The sequence below is a fragment of the Sus scrofa genome, chromosome 11 (genome assembly GCF_000003025.6).
Source record: "Sus scrofa isolate TJ Tabasco breed Duroc chromosome 11, Sscrofa11.1, whole genome shotgun sequence".
Classification (NCBI taxonomy): Eukaryota; Metazoa; Chordata; class Mammalia; order Artiodactyla; family Suidae; genus Sus; species Sus scrofa.
Genome location: NC_010453.5, coordinates 20,615,247 through 20,632,897, shown reverse-complemented (window position 1 = coordinate 20,632,897; position 17,651 = coordinate 20,615,247). Strand labels below are relative to the sequence as shown.

The 17,651-nt window shown below is 41.3% G+C and overlaps 1 protein-coding gene across 2 annotated transcripts in view; it reads right to left on the bottom strand.

The window, feature by feature from the left end:
* Window positions 12,673-17,651, bottom strand: part of HTR2A (5-hydroxytryptamine receptor 2A) — a 64,287-nt gene continuing 59,308 nt past the window's right edge. The window contains exon 4 of one of the 2 annotated variants that reach the window (XM_013980517.2): window positions 12,673-16,705. In XM_013980517.2, the coding sequence (XP_013835971.2) occupies window positions 15,906-16,705 (800 nt within the window). In that variant the 3' untranslated portion in view covers window positions 12,673-15,905. 2 annotated transcript variants of the gene reach the window in all.

Genomic DNA, 17,651 nt, shown 5'->3' with positions numbered 1-17,651 from the left:
GAGACCTCAGATTTCTGGGCCCAACGCTGGGTGACCCCAAAGAGAATTCCAGAAGGACGCTCTGTTTTCTACACTTCAAACCAACTCTCAAGGCATTCTGAAGACAGAGAACCATTGTGTTGGGTGCCAGTGAAGCATCTGGGATCTGTAGCCAGGAGTGAAACTCTCAGACCTAAGGTGATTTTCTCCGGCTAACCAATTGGTGGTTTTTCTCCTTAAATTTTCAAGAGCAGTCAGATACCTCAGCTGTGTGGTTTTTTTCCTTTGGTTTTTTGTTTTGTTTTGTTTTGTTTTTTGTTTTTTGTGTTTTTATTTATTTATTTATTTATTTATTTATTTATTTTTGTCTTTTTAGTTATTTCTTGAGCCACTTCCGCGGCATATGGAGGTTCCCAGGCTGGGGGTCAAATCAGAGCTGTAGCCACTGGCCTACACCAGAGCCACAGCAACGCGGGATCCGAGCCGCGTCTGCAACCTACACCACAGCTCACGGCAACGCCGGATCGTTAACCCACTGAGCAAGGGTAGGGACCAAACCCGCGACCTCATGGTTCCTAGTCGGATTGGTTAACCACTGCGCCACGACGGGAACTCCATGTTTTTTTTTTGTTTTTAGAACTCCACCTATGGCATATGGAAGTCCCCAGGCTAGGGGTGGAATCAGAGCTGCAGCTGTTGGCCTGCACCACAGCCACAGCCATGCCAGATCTGAGCCACGTCTGCAACCTACACCACAGCTCACAGTAACATGGGATACTTAACCCACTGAGTGAGGCCAGGGATCAAACCTGCAACCTCATGGATCCTAGTGGGGTTCATTACTGCTGAGCCATGACGGGAACTCCACCTCAGCTGTTCTTTAGATCCAGCTCCCTATTGCTCAATCTTCTGTTTCTTCTCTATTCTGTAACAAGGAACCAGTGGACGGCAATGCACAGCCCCTCACCCCCTCACAACAATCCCAGGGTGCATGGGACTTGAAGTTTGTAAGAGTGGGGGTTGAAAGAGTGTCCCTCATTACCTTGACTGGCTGCCTCTGCTTCAGGATTCGAGGCTTTTCTGTGGAATGAAGGGCAGAGTTGTGTCTAGAGCTACTCAGAAGCTCTTCTCAGTCATTTCTCTGTATAGCCTGGTTCTAGAATCCTGAGATTGCCGAACAGCCAGTGCCGAGAAGGTGTCAGCCACGATATGAGAATTCCCCGATTAGAAGGCTCATTCTTCCCAGGAACGGCTCAACTAGATCAGCATGGGGCCTCCCTCTGCCTGGGTGTGTAGGGCTGATATGTCATCCAAGGGCAGATCTGAAAAGGAAGTGTTAGCGTTCCGCATTCCTCCTTCGCACCCCTCTCTACAGTGACACTAGAGAGAAAAATAAAAACTCACCTGTTGTTCTAAATAAATATCAATCTGGGGAAGTTCCCTGGTGGTGCAGAGGTTAAGGATCCGACGTTGCTGTAGCTGTGGCTTGGGTTGGACGTCTGGCCTGGAAACGTCCACATGCCGAGGGTGTGGCCAAAAAAAAAAAAAAAAAAAAAAATCTGGTCCTGATTTCCCCTGTCAAAAGTTGGTGGAACTTTCATCACTATTGCCAAGGAGCATCAATCCTCTTACTTTATTTATTTAGAAATTTTAAAAATTAAAGTAGAGTTGATTTACAATGTTTTGGCAATTTCCGCTATGTAGCGAAGTGACTCAATTATACATACATATACATTCTTTTTTCAATTTTTTTTTCCATCGAGGTGTATCCCAAGAGATTGGATATAGTTCTTTGTGCTATGTGGTAGGACCTGTGTATCTATTCTAATGTAATAGTTTGCATCTAGAAACCCCAAACTCCCGCTCCCCCACCGCCCCCTCCTTGGCAACCACAAGTCTGTTCTCCATGTCTGTGAGTCTGTTTCTGTTTGTAGATAGGTTCATTTGTGCCATATTTAGATTCCACACAGAAGTGAACAATCCCCTTATTTTAGAAGAGTCCAAAGGTCATGGTCCAGAAGCTTGGAGATGCTTGCATCCGTGGCTGTGCAGTGGATGGAGGCTGGGAAGCTCACTCCCTCCTTGCCAGCATCAGACCTGCAGTGCTTTGGTCAAGGCACCTGGTTTTCTGTTCTCTGCCATTCAGCAGCAGCCTGACAGAGGCCTTACTATCTGGCAGCTCTTTCTCACGTGTGGAAGTGCTCACCTCTTTACCTTGCTGAGCCTCAGGGGAACCTCAGCATAGGCCGTCCCTCCCAGCTGCAGTGAAAGCCTCCGTTCCCAGCCTCTCCGCATCTGCTATGGACCAACCTCAGTATTGGGCCTGTTGACCAGGCTCCTCTGGGAAGGAGCCGCAGACCTTTAGAGACAGGTGCAGGCAAGGGAAGAAGATGCCTTCTTTCCAAGTGCGTGTTGGTAAAAGCGCCCCGAACAATAGTAGATGGGTTTTTTTTTTTTTCACTTGATAAATCACCCTAATCTACAAACACCAAGGGAAAAACGAGGTGGGGTTAGATTAGTGTGAGAGGCTGCCAGACATCACGTGTGAATTTTGCCTATGGTTTGTTAACGCTGGAGGTCCCTTTGCCTTCATTTTTGCCTCCCTTTCTGTGGATATCGTCAGGCGTGTTCTCCTAATGGGTAGCTGGCTCTTTGCTCTTGACCCAGTCATGTTAACCTTATCACGGGTTCTGTAACAGCCCAAACCCTGGTCAAGGATCTCCCTCTAAATCTCACAACTCCGCAAGATGTCATCACCTCCATTTAACAGATGAGGTGTGCAGAGGGTAATTTTTTTTCTCTTTCTTTAAATTCTTCCAGTAAACAGTACAGGTAGAATTTGAAGTCATGTCTGTGTAACCCTTAAGCCCATCCACTTTCAAACATGTTCCTAAATCTGAGTGTTTCCGTTGTGACTCAGTGCTAACCAATCCGACTAATACCCAAGAGGATGTGGGTTTGATCCCTCCATGGCTCAGTGGGTTAAGCATCTGGCATTGCCGTGAGCTGTGGTATAGGCTACAGACACGTGCTGATCTGGTGTTGCTGTGCCTGTGTCATAAGGCTGTAGCTCTTATTTAACACCTCACCTGGGAACGTCCATATGTCCCAGGTGTGGCCCTGAGAAGCAATAAACAAACGAACAAAACAAACCAAAAACATGTTCCTAAATTTTTAGCCTTAGTTTTTTTTTTTTGTTAAATTTTTTTTTAGCCTTAGTTTTAAAACACAATCTTCCCTTAATGGCCTTACCGTGAACTTTGAATTGTTGCAAAATTCACTAAGATAAAGTTCCCATGCTCTATTAGGTAACTTCTTGGTTTTTGTGAAACTAAGGAATATGGAATAATTCGAACAATTATTGCTATGCTGCAGGGGGAAATGTATTTTATTAGCTTATTTTTACTAATGTCCGATAGTTCTCTCTTCTTAAAGTTTTGGTTTGTAGATAATTAAATCCATGCTCAACTCACAGGTGTAAACTGGGTATCTCCCTGAGGGCTGCAGGTGCCTGTATCATTCTGTGCCTTTCCTCTCCCAGGTATGTCAGCCCAATGACATAAGTGTTTCTAATTCAGGTACTAAATCACTTTCTCCTCTAGGAGGCTTGGCAGATTTTTCCTCCTGTATTGTCTAATTTTCTTTAGATTGTAACATGGCTATTTTAATCACAGTGCACTGTGACTGCCTGTTGAGATCATCAAATCACAATTCCCAGGACAAGAGGTGGAAAAGCATCACTGAGTTTGGTTTATTTCCTGTCCATTGTATTTCCCAGATTTCATACTTAAGCTTCTGTTTTTTTTTGTTTTGTTTTTTGTTTTTTTTAAATAGCGATGACACTTTTGCCGATTGCACCGTAAAAGAAAACTGGCCAGTTCACTTTTTGGTGACATTCTTTAAAGTGTGAGGGTCTGTCTTTATAGTTTAGGCAAGAGATAGGAAATTGGAAATAGCTGTATTGGAAGGAAAAAACATGAAAGTTAGAAATGGGAATGCTATTTTTTTGGGGGGGGTTTCTTTTAGGGATGCACCTGTGGCGTATGGAGGTTCCCAGGCTAGGGGTGTAAAAGGAGCTGTAGCTGTTGGCCTGTGCCAGAGCCACAGCAACGCCACATCCAAGCACGTCTTCACCTACACCACAGCTCATGGCAACGCCGGATCCTTAACCCACTGAGTGAGGTCCGGGATCGAACCACAACCTCATGGTTCCTAGTCGGATTCATTTCCGCTGCCCCACGACAGGAACTCCAGGAATGCTATTTGACAGCGTTGGCACCCCTTTCCAGAACCGTCAGTAGATTCTGTTTTTGTTCTATCGGTGTTGACTAGACATGGCGTTGACCCTTCTTAGCCCCTTGTGTGAAAATCGTCTTCTGTCCAGGGATCCAGCGAGGGGAACATTCTGCACTGCCCACCACAGCTGGCTGGATTGGAGCATCTGGACATGGTCTAGTGAGAAGACTGTAAGAGGGGCTTAGAACAAAATCTCTTCCTGAACAGGGAGAACCTGGACCAACCTGCTCGCCATCCCTTAGAAATCTGAAGGGGGAGGATGGGAAAGGTCCAGTAAACAGTGGCAGGTGCAGGAGATGAACAAGGTCACGGTGGACTGCGAGAGAGCGCGTAAAAAGTAAGGAGACAATGAAGGAAGCCACTCGATAGCAGCAGAAGGAGAGAAAGGGGTGCAGAGAGGAATGGGCTGGGGGCGAGCAGAGGAATCTCACGAGGACTGGGGGATCTCGGGCCTGTGTAACCTCAGGAGCCTTCGTTTGGTGCAGAGCTGGTTGTGTTTTTCTTTCTTTGACATCAGTGATTCCTGCCTGCTTGTTCCTAAGTGGGTCCTGACAATAAACTCCATGTTCTCTGAAGGAACTTGGCTGGAGAGTTTCCAATGAGTAAACAGGTCTAACACTCATTTTAAATAGTATTTTCCCCCCTTAGTCCAAATTCATTCTTTTATTTGTTAGTGCAAGGAGTAGAAAGGATATATCGGAAATTTCCTTTTGAGCATAATTCTGCTGGGATGAAGGGCATCTAATTTATTCATTTAACCCCCTTTTAAAAGAGGAACTTAATATTAGATATATTCTGTGGGCATAAGGGAAACCAAGAGAAGACATAGTGGGAGTTCTATCATGATGGTATCTTATAAGATCTGGAATGACCCTTCATATGGAGATTTAATCATGTTGATGGTGAACCATATTTATGGGTCAAGTTATGTTTATTCATAGAAGTCTAATTTACCCTGCACGGTAAGTTAGGAACTTTGGGAGAAACTATGTTTTCACACAGTTAGAATTCCTGTGAGCTTTATTCTTCAGTTTAACTGAGGCCAGGCAATCTCAGGGATAAAGCAGGTGTGAGGGCATTGTGTGCTTGCATTTCTGAATTAGGGAAGAAATAGAGCAAAGAACTGAGAATAAGAATGTTGATTAAAACACAGCTCTGGAGTTCCCATCGTGGCTCGGTGGTTAATGATCTGACTAGGAACCATGAGGTTGCGGGTTCAATCCCTGGCCCCTCTCAGTGGGTTAAGATCTGTCATTGCCGTGAGCCGTGGTGTAGGTTGCAAATGCAGCTCGGATCCCGTGTTGCTGTGGCTCTGGCGTAGGCCGGTGGCTACTGCTCCGATTAGATCCCTAGCCTGGGAAGCTCCATATGCCTTGGGTGTGGCCCTAGAAAAGACAAAAAGACAACCCCCCCCAAAACCAAAAAACCCCACAGCTCTAATGCTTACTAGGTGTGAGCCTGAGCATGTCACTTAGATCTCCAGTTTCCTTATATACAAAAAGAGGTGATAAATGGAGATGATAATGTGTTAAGCATGTAGTCTTGATATTGTAGAATTAAGTAGAATAAAAATTTAAAGGGTCTGCACAATACTTGGCATTTTATAAGGGCTCAGATACATGGCTGTGAAGGTAGTCGTCATATGTGGCTAGTGTTGTATTCGTCGAAATCATTGTACTGTTCTCGGTGTGTGGTGCAATCTGGAGATCGCTAACTACGGCTCACAGGATTTGTCTGGCACACAGCCTGTTTTTGTAAATACAGTCTTACTGCAGACAGCCCCATCCTCTCATTTGCTCATTGTCTGTGGCTGCATTCACACTGCAATGGCAGAGTGGCATACTGGTGACAGATGGCATGGCCCGCAGAACCTGAAATATATACTGTTTGGCTCTGTACAGAAAACATTTCCTTGTCTTTGGCATAGTAGAAATAGGAAACAGCAAAGACTTGACAGCCGTACAGATGTGCACTTGACTTTTGATTCTACTCCTCAGTCCGTGAAATGGGGCAAGTTCTCCTCTGAGACTCAGTTTCTTTCTTGGTTACAATGAAACATAGATATATCCGTGATTACATGTGTGAAAGCACTTAGTATAGAGTAGTTGTTGGGATGTAAATAAGCCTTGACATCTGTATTTCCTTTTACATTCCTTCTGCTTTCTTTTTTTTTTTTTTTTTTTTTTTTTTTTTTTTTTTGTCTTTTTGTCTTTTTAGGGACGCACCGCAGCATATGGAGGTCCAATTAGAGCTGTAGCTGCCGGCCTACACCACAGCCACAACAATGTGGGATCCGAGCTGCATCTGTAGCTCTCATGGCTACGCTGGATCCTTAACCCCCTGAGTGAGGTCAGGATCAAACCTACATCCTCATGGATGCTAGTCAGGTTCGCTAACCACTAAGCCATGATGGGAACTCCTCTGCTTTCTGTCTTATAGTAAGGAAGGTAGATTGATGGTTCTGGGTTTAATTTAATTGTTTCAAGAAATGTCAAAACATTGCTAATTATGCTTTATATACAATTATCATCCACCTATAATTGGGTATTTGTACTTTATCTGAGTTCTTAGAACTAATCGGGGATTGCTCAAAGCCATTAGCAATGTAATCTGTTACTAAATTTAAATAAAAAGTATTTTTTTCCAAGGGGAAAATAATTTGTCTTTCAAAGTCATTAAAAGGCTTTTCTTAGAGAACATTGCATGAATGCCCCTGTAGCTTCAGTATTTTATTTACTATGCTTATTACAAGTTGAAGTAACTTGATATTTGCATTGTGATTATGATTATAATTCTAAGGCTGATAAGATTTTCTCTTTTTGAGTGGTCCTCGTGGGTTTTTGGACATGGTCCGATCCATCTGGTAAACGGGTAGAGGAACAAATGTGAGTCATAGTTTCAGCTTCTGCTGCAGACAAGTGCAGGGCTGAATTAATCATAGTCAAGTTCTCTGGTGATTATATTTGAAGACTGAGTGTAATATGACATTTTCATGCAAATCACTCTTCTTTCTCTTCAGTCTTGAACATGTTTAGTTTTCGTAAATGTGTCATACTCAGAATCACTCATGAATAACTATTTCCTATTTTCTTGCTAATTCAGAAAAAAGTCATCATCTCATTTTTAGAAATGATATACTTATAGATATATCCCATTTTTAGAGATCAAAGAGACAAATGATGAAATGTGCACATGCTGAGCAAATTAATTTTAATTTTTATCACTGTTTTATTTCTTTTTTCTTCTTTAAAAAAATTCTTCTTGGGAGGGATAAATTAGGAGTGTGGGAATATCCGATACAAATGGCAATATATGGAGTAGCTAAACTGCAAGGTCTTACTGTATAGCACAGGGAACTATAATCAATATCCCGTAAAAATCCTGAAAAAGAATATGAAAAAGAATATATGTGTAACTGAATTACTTTGCTGTACACCAGAAACTAACACAACATTGTAAATCAACTATATTTCAAGAAAAAAAATAAAGTACTTAACTCTTCTCCCACTTAAAATTCTTCTTTATTTGCTCTTCTATGTTGACTTAATTTCCATCTTTTGGATATTCTTTTTATATACCCTATTATGAACCCTGGGTCTTAGAATGTAGACCATTCATAGTAGAGCCTGGAGACAGCGATTATGAACAGTCTCTCTAATTTTAATTTTTTCCCTTTATAACTCATTTCCAAATGCTGTGTTCTTAACACCTTTGCCAATGCCTACCTACGTCTGCTTTTCACTGGGGTAGGCCGTGGCCAAAACATCAGCATCAAGGTGGTGGCCTTGCAGCAGGGGACATCTATCAGATGCTGACTCTCAAGATGCATCATTGGATCGGTGTGTCAGGTTATCCACCTACTCATTGACAAAGCTGTGGGTTCAACAAAATCAACATGAATTTTATAAAGAGGACAGGATCATTTGTCACAAAACATCTTGTTCCACTATTAAAAAAAATCTATTCCTGATCTTCCCACACTTAATAATGTCTTAGGTGTAACACACACACACTGTAGACACTCACTAAGAAGCCTGTTGAGAGGATATGTGAGTCAGCAAGATGGGTGTCTCAATCTGATTTAAATACATATTTTGGTGATATTATCAAATAAACCATATAGGCCATAAACCAATGAGCCCTCCTTAGATTTGTTTTTCATAGAAAAGGGGAAAAGTAGAGATTGGTCACCCTTGCTGACTCAGATGCTTCCAGGCCTGGTGACCTTGGATAATTTCTCTAAATTTTCTGACTTTTTATCACCACTCCCCCTAAATGAGGGGCGTGGACTAGATGATGCCTGAGCTCTTAAATTTATCAACTCTGTTTCTTTTTGTCTGTTTCAATAGTTTATTTTTATTAAAGTATAGTTGATTTGCAAATGTAGTGCCAATTTCTGCTGAAACCGGTCTCATATATATATACATATATATATATATATATCTCCCCTTTCTTATCTCCCATCTTGGTCTCTCCCAAGAGACTGGGTTTAGTTCCCTGTGTTATACAGTAGGGCCTCATTGCTTATCCATTCTGAATGGAATAGTTTGCATCTGTCAACCCCAGACTCCCCATTCATCCCATTTCTTTCCTCCTCCCCTTTAACACTCACAAGTCTGTTCTCCATGTCTATGAGTCTGTTTCTGTTTTGTAGATATGTTCATTTGTGCCATATTTTAGATTCCAGCTATAAGTGATATCTTATGGTATTTGTCTTTCTCTTTCTGACTTCCTTCACTTAGTATGAGAAATCTCTAGCTGCATCCATGCTGCTGCAAAAGGAATTATTTTGTCCTTTTTATGGCTGAGTAGTATTCCATTGTATATACGTCCCACATCTTAATCCATTCACCTCTTGATGGACATTTAGGTTGTTTCTATGTCCTGGCTATTATGAATAGTGCTGCAATGAACATAGGGGTGCATGTATCTTCTCGAATTACAGTTTTGTCCAGATATATGCCCTGGAGTGGGATTGCTAGACAATATGATAGTTCTATATTTAGTTTTCTCCATTTTGGTAGTTTAGATTGATCACTTAGGCTAAATAAATAGAATGCATATAAGAAATTGGGCAAAATAGAAATCACATAAAGAATTTATCATTTACATTTTAGAAATGTAGAGTGCTCTTTTTGGTCTTCTAGAGTTCTTGTAGGAATAATGATGGCCGAAAATAACCATCTTAGCAGAGCCTGAAGGAATTATCTGCAGCATGCTTCTGAGTTTGATTCTGTATGAAATGTGTGTGCTGGTCCTAGGGTCTCAGGAATAAGTTTAGAAGTGATTGTATTATATGAGTCTGTTTATTTAAAAGTTGTTAGTGATACTACTACTACTACTTTCTATTGAGGAGGCATAAAGACTTTTGAGACCATGATTAATCACCAACTGGGTGAAACATTCATGCAAGATCTCGACCACGTGCCTTTGACTCACCTTTGATTTTAACTGTAGCTGTGGTGCAGAGTTCCAAGTTATCCTCTACTGTTGGTGGAATTCCTAATTGTCTTCAGTACCCTGGACGCCACACCATTAATGAGACTTTTACATCTTCCCTACTTCTATCTGCTTCCTGGCATTCTTCCCACAGAAACAGCCTGCACCCAAGTTCTCATCTCAGCTCTGCCCTTGGGGTCACCCCCAACTACGACAAGATCATCTGGATAATGGCATATTATTACCTTTCAATAACTGGAATAAATATAGGATAGGAAGTACCAATTGTACTGTTCTCTAGCAGCCAGAATAAACACCCTTCTAAGACCTCATAATCTTAATTATAAGCAAAAACTTAAATGACCTTGGCTCACTTTCAGCAAAAATCTGGCTTTAAAAAAAGAGATTTTTCTCTGCACTGTGCATTCTAAATCTATTTAGGCTTTTAAAGTTTAACCCTTCAAGGAGATCGAACTTCGCTAGTAGGAACACTTGTTCTTCAGGAAGCCTGGGAGCTGTTTTTTTTTTTTGTCTTTCTGCTATTTCTTTGGGCCACTCCCGCGGCATATGGAGGTTCCCAGGCTGGGGGTCGAATCGGAGCTGTAGCCACTGGCCTACACCAGAGCCACAGCAACGCGGGATCCGAGCCGCGTCTGCAACCTACACCACAGCTCACGGCAACGCCGGATCGTTAACCCACTGAGCAGGGGCAGGGACCGAACCTGCAACCTCATTGTTCCTAGTCAGATTCGTTAACCACTGCACCACTACGGGAACTCCCTGGGAGCTGTTAAAAAGAGCAACTTGATATCTTGGAGCAGCTAGAAACTACAGAAGAGAGGCTGACTTTGAGAAAAATGCCACAGCAGGAATCCTTCCTGTTGAAATCTGATTCTTGGTCTCATAGCTTAGGAAGTCCTTCGATCATTAACAATTTGACTTTTCTCATGAGATTCCCATATAAATGTGAAAGCTGTCATATATTTGAAAAGCATCTAAACAATTTTGGAAAATGTGAGAATTGTGAGTTCCATGATATTCCTTGCACACAGAACTGTGCCTTGGTTCATCAATGCTTTGACCGGACATCCTGGCACTCAAAGAAGCATAGACTGGATCCTGCAGAGATCATTGACTCTAAGTCCTTCATCAAACACTTGAAGGAAAAGAGGCTTCGACTTGTCCAGGCAGCAGACCCAGGTTTCCTGCCTCGGTCTTCTGCTCCAATGGGCTCATGTCAAATCCTGAGGCTCCAAATGGATGTGAAACCTCCCAAAATTGTTGCTCAGGTGGACATACTGGTGTTAAATATCAAAAGGAAGAACAGAGCTAAGACTGATGTGAATAGCATTAAGGGAAAATAAGCCATTTTTTTTTTGCAAGCTGTCTGCACAGATAATAAAAAATTAACAAAAAAATTTTGTCTTCTTGCATATTTACCAGGGCACATATCCATTGAGAGTAACATTATGAGTGTCCTCAGTTTGCAGTGAGTCTTTAAAGATGCAGATGCTTCTTTCAAAATCATCATTATGATTGTGGATTAACATTCAAGGTGAAGTTATACAATTTTATATAAATTATGAAGTGTCCGAAGGTATTTGTTTTTTTGTGGGTCACCTGAGCAATACCAGGAGGATGTTTCCTGCCCCCAAATTCCTTTCTCGCTTGTCTCCCGGCGCCTAAAATTTTTGCCTTTGGTTTCTGTCTTTTGGTTCATCTTTGCGGCGGACAGCTAAAGGGACCTCAGTGGAGACAATGGGTTATCCGCTTGAATTACTTATTGATGCCCTAGCAGAGAGGAGAAACCTGAGGGAGTGGGACATAAAATCACTAAGTTTTGGTGGAAGCAGGAAAGATCTACACTATGGTGAGAACAAAGCAGAAGCAAACAGTTGGCAAAGATGAGAAGCACTCAGAGAAAGGATAATAGAAGCTGTTGAATAGTAATGCGGCCTCTCCCACGATTTTATCTAGAATTTGTTCTGATGGCTAATAATGTATAGAGGCTTTTTTTTTTTTAACGACACATTTATAACATTTATATAGCATCTTACAGATTTTTAAGTACAACTCTAGAATGATTTAAGCAACATGGTTTGTTAGCTAGGGTAGGTACTAGAAGTTCCATTTTAGAGACAGTGACATTGAGGCCCAGGGTTAGTAAGTGACTTGTCCAAGCTCATATAACCCGTGCCCAGGGGAGCTAAGATGGGAACTTGCATCTTTGGGTCCTCAGCCCAGCGCTCTTTCATCTGCACCGAATTGAGCAGGGGAAAGAGTTTATGCTTCTGAGTCAGATGACCTAGGCTTGCACTTGCTACTCTCCTAGCCAGCTGTGTGACCTCAGGTATGTTACTCCCTCCTCTGAATCTCAGTTTCTCCATCTGTGAAATACAGGGAATAATAACACCTATGCTGTAGGCTTGTGAGGATTCCATCAGGTAAAGCAAGTCAAGCGAACCAGCTTAATGCCTGGCATGTGATATGCACTCAATACAGGGAGCTGTAAACACCTGGCAAGGATACCTCCCCTCCCTGTTTCCATTCTCCTACACTTGCAGGTGAAATGATGAATCAGGGCAGCTTTCCAGCTTATTCAAGGATATGGCGTTTTCTTGGTTTACTTTAATTCCCGAAACTAGCTCCTGTAAAAGTGTGTATGTGTGTAAATGCACCTGTTGGTGTCTTCAGGTACACCTGTACATGTGTACCCACAGGTGGAACCAGACATTGTGATTGAACATGGAGCACTTGGCTGCTACAGATAACCAGAAACTGAATCCTGACCATGCATCGAACTCAGCCTGGTGGGTCCTAGCTCTGTGACCAAGCTCCAGAAGCATTGGCTCTGTACCCTCAAAATAACTGGATGATACCTGGAGTTCCCAGCTTGATGACCCAGGAGGTTTCGGGGACTCTTTTTAGCAGACATAGCCATAGATTCACAAAATTGCATTTATTTTTGAGTATATTTTATTTACAATTATTTATTCTTTCTTGAAATCCTTTAGAATAGCCTTGATTAAAATCATGACATAAAATAATCTTCCCTGTATTTGTTACATATGGCACAGAATAACTTAACACTTTATATAAATATGTTTCATTGATGCACAAATGGAAGAAGCACCCTTTGCCAAAAGCAGTACAGTAACTTAGTTCCATTTGGCTATGGTAGCAGTTTCAAAAATGACCATGAGATGGTGCTGTGCTAAAGTAGATTAAGTGCTTTAAACTGAGCGTGTTCCCTAAAGATGGCACTTAATTCTTTTCTTTAAATGTAGAAGAATCTACCGTTCAACTTAACATAGAATAAAGTTGGTCACTCTATTTTAATAATATAAACTAGGAGTGAGTCCTTTAATCTCAGATCCATAAATTAGTCAAGGACTGTATTTCGCTGGGGTGAGGGGTGTGTTTAAAAAGCTTTAGTAGTCAGAAAGTCCCCAGACTAATTAAGAAGCCCAAAGGTACCATTTTATTTAGCATCAATCAACCACATATAAGGAGCATGGTTCCCCCCACCCCTGTGTTAAAGTCGTCCCACAAAATTAGGTCAACTTCCAGTTTATTTAAAGAGCTGACACCTCTGTTACATTTTAATCTGCTTTGACAGCAATGGAAGATCATAGAAACATTAGAACAGGAAATTCACATTTAAACTGACATGATACAAACATGCACACAGGTGTATATACTACGTATTTTCATCAATGACTCTTGCTTTTCCTCCATATAAATATATAAATATTGAATAAAGTGCATGGGACCATGTCTGTACAAGTATACAGATACAGGTTTGTCTATATACACTTGAATAGATAGTGACGGAGAGAAAAAACACACACATTTGTAATATATATGTAGTCAAAAGACATCAGGCAGTATTTATGTTCATTCTGATCAAGATTGAGTATAGGAGTGTAGACGCTGTAGTCTTTAATATATAATGAGATGTGCAGAGTTATAAACTAAGGCAAGATACATTAGAGCAGAGACTTTTAAACATCTGCATTTTTATCTGTTAGCACAGAGTAATCATTAAGATAGTTCAGTTCAAATGCAGCTTAGATACCAGTGGCTTACTATAAATTCTAGCTTTGGAAAAAACCTTTCAATGTACCTAAAAGAACCTAATTAGGATAGCCCTAATGCGTTTCCACATTATACAATGTATCTCCCACATTTAGTTTTCAAGGACATAATTTTTTAAAAGGGTGTAGAGGAAAAAAACATTTCTCCTTCAATAGAAACACTTCAGTATTGTAATCACATCTCTAATATCTATTGAATAGGAATGTGCAATTTAACCTAGAATAATATAACATCAAGGTGAATTAACTGCTGTTAATTTCTGTCTCTCTTTAACAAATTTTCAGCAAAATATTCTTTTTCCCCCCTTTTTTAGGGCCTCACCCGTGGCATATGGAGGTTCCCAGGCTAAGGGTCCAAACGGAGCTGTAGCCGAGGGCCTGCACCCCAGCCATAGCAACGCCAGATCCAAGCCACGTCTGCGACCTACAACACAGCTCACGGCAACACCAGATCCTTAACCCACTGAGTGAGGCCAGGGACTGAACCCACAACCTCATGGATGCTATCGGGTTCGTTAATTGCTGAGCCATTTCTGCAAAATATTCTCTCACAGCTTTTTCCAGTGTGGGGAGTCCAGCATCAGTGAGTAATACCTAAGTTTGTTTTTAGGAAAGTGAAACAAAAAATTTGCTCAAAACCTTGGTAGTCATAGTTGGGGTCCAGGTTAAGTGCATATTCCTAAACTAACTGCAAAACTGACCTTCGGGTCACCCTCCCACCTTTGGTTGGTTGGTATTTGTTGGCAATCAGTCCGGAAACTTACTGAGAAAACTACCCTCAGAGGTGAAACACACCTGTTTCTGAACCAGGTGAGAAGGAAATAAATTGAACTGATTCTCAAAATAAGTCAGTGATTTACTCTTTTTGGTGAGGTCCATTCAAATTAGGTCACTTTCTTTAAAGGCAAAGATCTTCTTTCAATTATTTTTAGTATGTAGTACCTTGGACATTTCTTTCTCCACAGTATACATTCAGGAGAGCATTGTGAGTCCAAAGCTGAATAGTTTTAATAAATAATATCGATGGGTTTGGAGCCTCACTTTACCTAATGGGTGCCAACAGGTGGGTCATCTGCATTTTTTAAGACATGTCCTAAGACTCTACTGCTGTTAGTAGCCGCAAACCTGAGTTTATTCCTCAATCCTGTCCCAGTTACATCAATACTGCTTACAGCTCAGAGGAGCGCATGCAAAAATGCAGTCGTTAAAGAGCAAGTTACCAGACACTTCTCTGGTGCTGTTTAGGAGAAGCAAATTCTAGGAATGCATTTGGTAAATGTTTGGTTATCCTTTTGATCGTTTACCTACTAGAGCAAACACTAAACAAGACCACGTTGGAAATTCAGAATAAAGCACAAGTAGTAGAAGAGAAAGCAGCCAATAGTTATTACATAGCATTTAAACTCTTTTTCGCTTCTCAGGAGGATGAACTTGAAATGCAGCCAATGCCAGCAACCTTGTGAATATTTCAAAGTGGCATCCATGAAAAAGCAGGAATGAAAACGTTGTCAAGTATTTCCTTTAAGCATCTCAGCAATGCAGATCTCATAACACTGTCCTTAGTGTCTTTTTGTTGTTGTCGTTCAAGATATGCATCGTGGTGAGTTTCAGAGAAGATTTGACTTTATTCGAGAGGTCATCATAGTCAACCAGTGTTTCACAAGTTAGAGCGATTTTTATTTACAGCAATAGGCAACCGTCTCATGCTGGCCATTAACAACACAGCAGCAAGGTTTCCACTTGAAAACAGAAGTTAATCTAGATTTATTTATGGCCTCATTGTAATTATACAATAAAAGCTAATTATTTTAAGGACATAACATTTACAGTGTTAAAAACAATATCATAAAGCTCACAGCTGAAATGCTGTCAGAATAGTTTTGGAGCGCACATTTTGCGGCACTGAACCCTGCTTTTCATTGACGGAATAAAATGAAGCACATAGATTCTCTTGTTGCTTCCACTAGACTAGCCTAGTTTTTTCCAGTCTCCCTATTTTGTTTCCTTTCTTTCTTTCCTTCTTTTTTCTCCCCCTCCCAGATAGGGGAAAACTCGCTCAGTGGGCCCTCCACGGTTGCTATGGCAACCACTCCATCATACACAGCTAACCTTTTCGTTCACTGTGTTGCAATTGTCTGCAGGAGCATCTTCTGAATGTTGTTTTCCTAGAGCAACCATAGTGCAGTCGTTTTCTGTGGCCTTGTCCTCTTGCTTTGAATTCTCTTTTTGTCCCGTTTGGAGTTGACTAGACTTGTAGGCCAAGGCCGGTATGGTGTTCACTAGAATTAACTGCAGCGGTTTTTTATTTTCCTTGTACTGACACTGAATATACCTGGAAAAGGCCGACCTGTAGGTCTTATTGAACAGTGTGTACACTAGCGGGTTGACGGCTGAGGAGAGGTAACCGATCCAAACGAACACGTTGAGCAGGGCTCCGATGACATCCTCGTTGCAGGACTCTTTGCAGATGACGGCCATGATGTTGGTGATGAAGAAGGGGCACCACATCACCACGAACAGAAAGAAGACTATGCCCAGCACCTTGCACGCCTTCTGCTCATTGCTGATGGACTGCATAGTCCTCCTGCCGTAGGAGCCTGGCTCCCTGTGGATGGACCGCTGGAAGAGCTTTTCGGAAGACAGGGAGCTCTGAGGGAGGAAACTGAAAGAAGCTAATTTGGCCCGTGTCCCAAGATCACTCACACACAAAGTAGCTTCTTTCTGGAGTGACTTGATGGTTAGAAAGTAGGTGATCACCATGATGGTTAAGGGAATGAAAAATGACACAAAAGAGCCAATCAGGACAAAGTTATCATCCGCAAGTAAGCAGCTCCCTTCCTTGAAGACCTTGGAATCATCCTGGAGCCCAAAGACAGGGATTGGCATGGAGATACCTGGATTGGACAGAAAGTGACACACGATTATTAAGGGAGCAGGTGTATCAAGGCAAGAGCATCACTGCGTCATGGTGGCTCTTGAAAGGATCTCGTGTCGGCCTTGTTTCAAAGCTTAACATACACTTCCAAAGAGGATTAAGATTCCCTTGGACTTAACCTTTTTATAAGTGTATATTATATAGTTCCTTATATGTTTATACTGCCTTATATAGAAATCCTTTGCTTAGACAGAAATACAACTTTATTTTTTCATGCTGTTTTCCTGATTATAACATTATACTTAGTAATTGAAGAAGGAACATAAAGAGACAAAGAAACAAAAATAAAAATGACCAGTGGTGCCATCACCCAGAAATAGTTATCATTAACAATTTGGTGATGTTTCTTTTCTTTTTCTTTTTTTTTGGCTGCCCTGCAGCATATGGAGTTCCTGGCCAAGGGATCAGATCTGAGCCTCAGTTGCAGCAAGGCTGGATCCTTCAACCCACTGTGCTGGGGGCCGGCCAGGGACTGAACCTGTGTCCTGGCACTGCAGAGATGCTGCTGATCCTGTCTTGCCACAGTGGGAACTCCCATGATGTTTATTTTAGGTATACACACACATCATGCATACACATTTAAATACAAATTCAGATATTATTTCATGAGCAATTCTGTAACTTTTTTTCACCTTACCTATCATGAGCATGGTTTACAAAAATAACTTTATAAAATGAAAAACATTTTCTTTCTAGAAACTTTGGAAAATGGAAAAAAATAACCGTGAATAAAGAAAAAAAACATGTATTCTTGCCTGTTAGGAACAACCATAATTTAATTTTCCTTGACTTACATGCATATGTAAATATATATATGTACGCACAATATTTTATGTGCAGTTTTAAATCTTACTCCATTTAAATTAAATCATAAAATTGCACCCATTTTAAAGTATTTTTGAAAA